The 1,126-nt window shown below is 39.1% G+C and overlaps 1 protein-coding gene across 1 annotated transcript in view; it reads left to right on the top strand.

Annotated features, from left to right (window-relative positions):
• The first annotated feature begins 994 nt into the window (after positions 1 to 994).
• Positions 995 to 1,126, top strand: part of LOC116853533 — a 979-nt gene continuing 847 nt past the window's right edge. The window contains exon 1 of the mRNA XM_032834657.1: positions 995 to 1,106. Within this exon, the coding sequence (XP_032690548.1) occupies positions 1,013 to 1,106 (94 nt within the window). The 5' untranslated portion in view covers positions 995 to 1,012. The remainder of the gene's footprint in view (positions 1,107 to 1,126) is intronic.

Genomic DNA, 1,126 nt, shown 5'->3' with positions numbered 1-1,126 from the left:
CACAAAAGAATTGATCTCCAAAGGCGAGAAGAAAAACCGGAAAGGTAGTAAAAAAGGAGCTGAAAGATCAACCTTATATTACCGACGATAGCCACGTTAATCATAACAAATCTGATACTAAGACTAAGCACAAGAACAAAGCAGGCAAGAATATGAAAGAAGGTAACGGAGAAAGCGCAGGGAGTAGAGTTCAGCAACAAACGAATGTTCCGAGCGATGACACAAAAGAGAAAATAAATATCGTCGACGAAAGCAGCTCGATGGAAATTGCAAAATTATCGGACACTCAAAAGGCTTCGTTGGAAAATATAATTGAGAGACCAAGCGTGACTACGAAAGCCGAAAGCACGACAAGACAGAAAGACACGTCGAAGAAAGAACCATCATCGAAGAGCAAAACAAAGTCGAAAGAACTGAAGCTTGAAGTCGAGGGTAATAATAAGAATCGGGAGAAGTTGGAAAACGGTGTTAAAGAGATGCTCAAAAATAGTCCTCCCGAATCCAACAAATCGCTGGTTGATACTGAAGTCAAAGATCCTGAGCCAAAAGTGCTCGACAGCGCAAAAGTTGTTGAGGTAAACGGCAACGTGAAAGGTAAAGCTAGCTAATTCTCGCAAGAAAGATAAAGCCTCAAAAATAGAAACAGAAGTCATTATCGATCTTACGTCATCGACAGTGCCAACAAGCGAAGTTTTAAATGAAACGAAAATTTTAACGTGTTCAGATAACGCAAAGAAAGTGATTGTCCCGAAACCAGAGCAAATAACCGAAGAAATTTTGAAAATTATAGAGACGCCAACAACAGTTACTATGGAGACCGATTTTAAAGAAGAGCCCAAGGAAATCGTCTTGTCGCCTAAAATAAATTGGCAAACTGAAGAAATAATACAAACTGATATCATACATAAGAATGATAAAATAGAGCGCAATGAAACTGAAGCTAAGGAGTCGATTGAAAACAAAAGAATGGAGTATCGTCAAACGGACGCTAAATTAAAAATAGATAAGGGCAATGTCTCCAGAGAGTCCAGAGAAAATAGGTGAGAATAAAGCTTTCATTAGTGATACGAACGATGAAAAAACTGAGAAGCGAGAAACGCAGAAAGGTCAGACGAAAACAGGCAAC

This window comes from Odontomachus brunneus, unplaced genomic scaffold (genome assembly GCF_010583005.1).
Source record: "Odontomachus brunneus isolate Ranch 3 - 2012 unplaced genomic scaffold, Obru_v1 Obru_scaffold_349, whole genome shotgun sequence".
Lineage (NCBI taxonomy): Eukaryota > Metazoa > Arthropoda > Insecta > Hymenoptera > Formicidae > Odontomachus > Odontomachus brunneus.
This window is presented reverse-complemented; position numbering and strand designations above follow the sequence as displayed.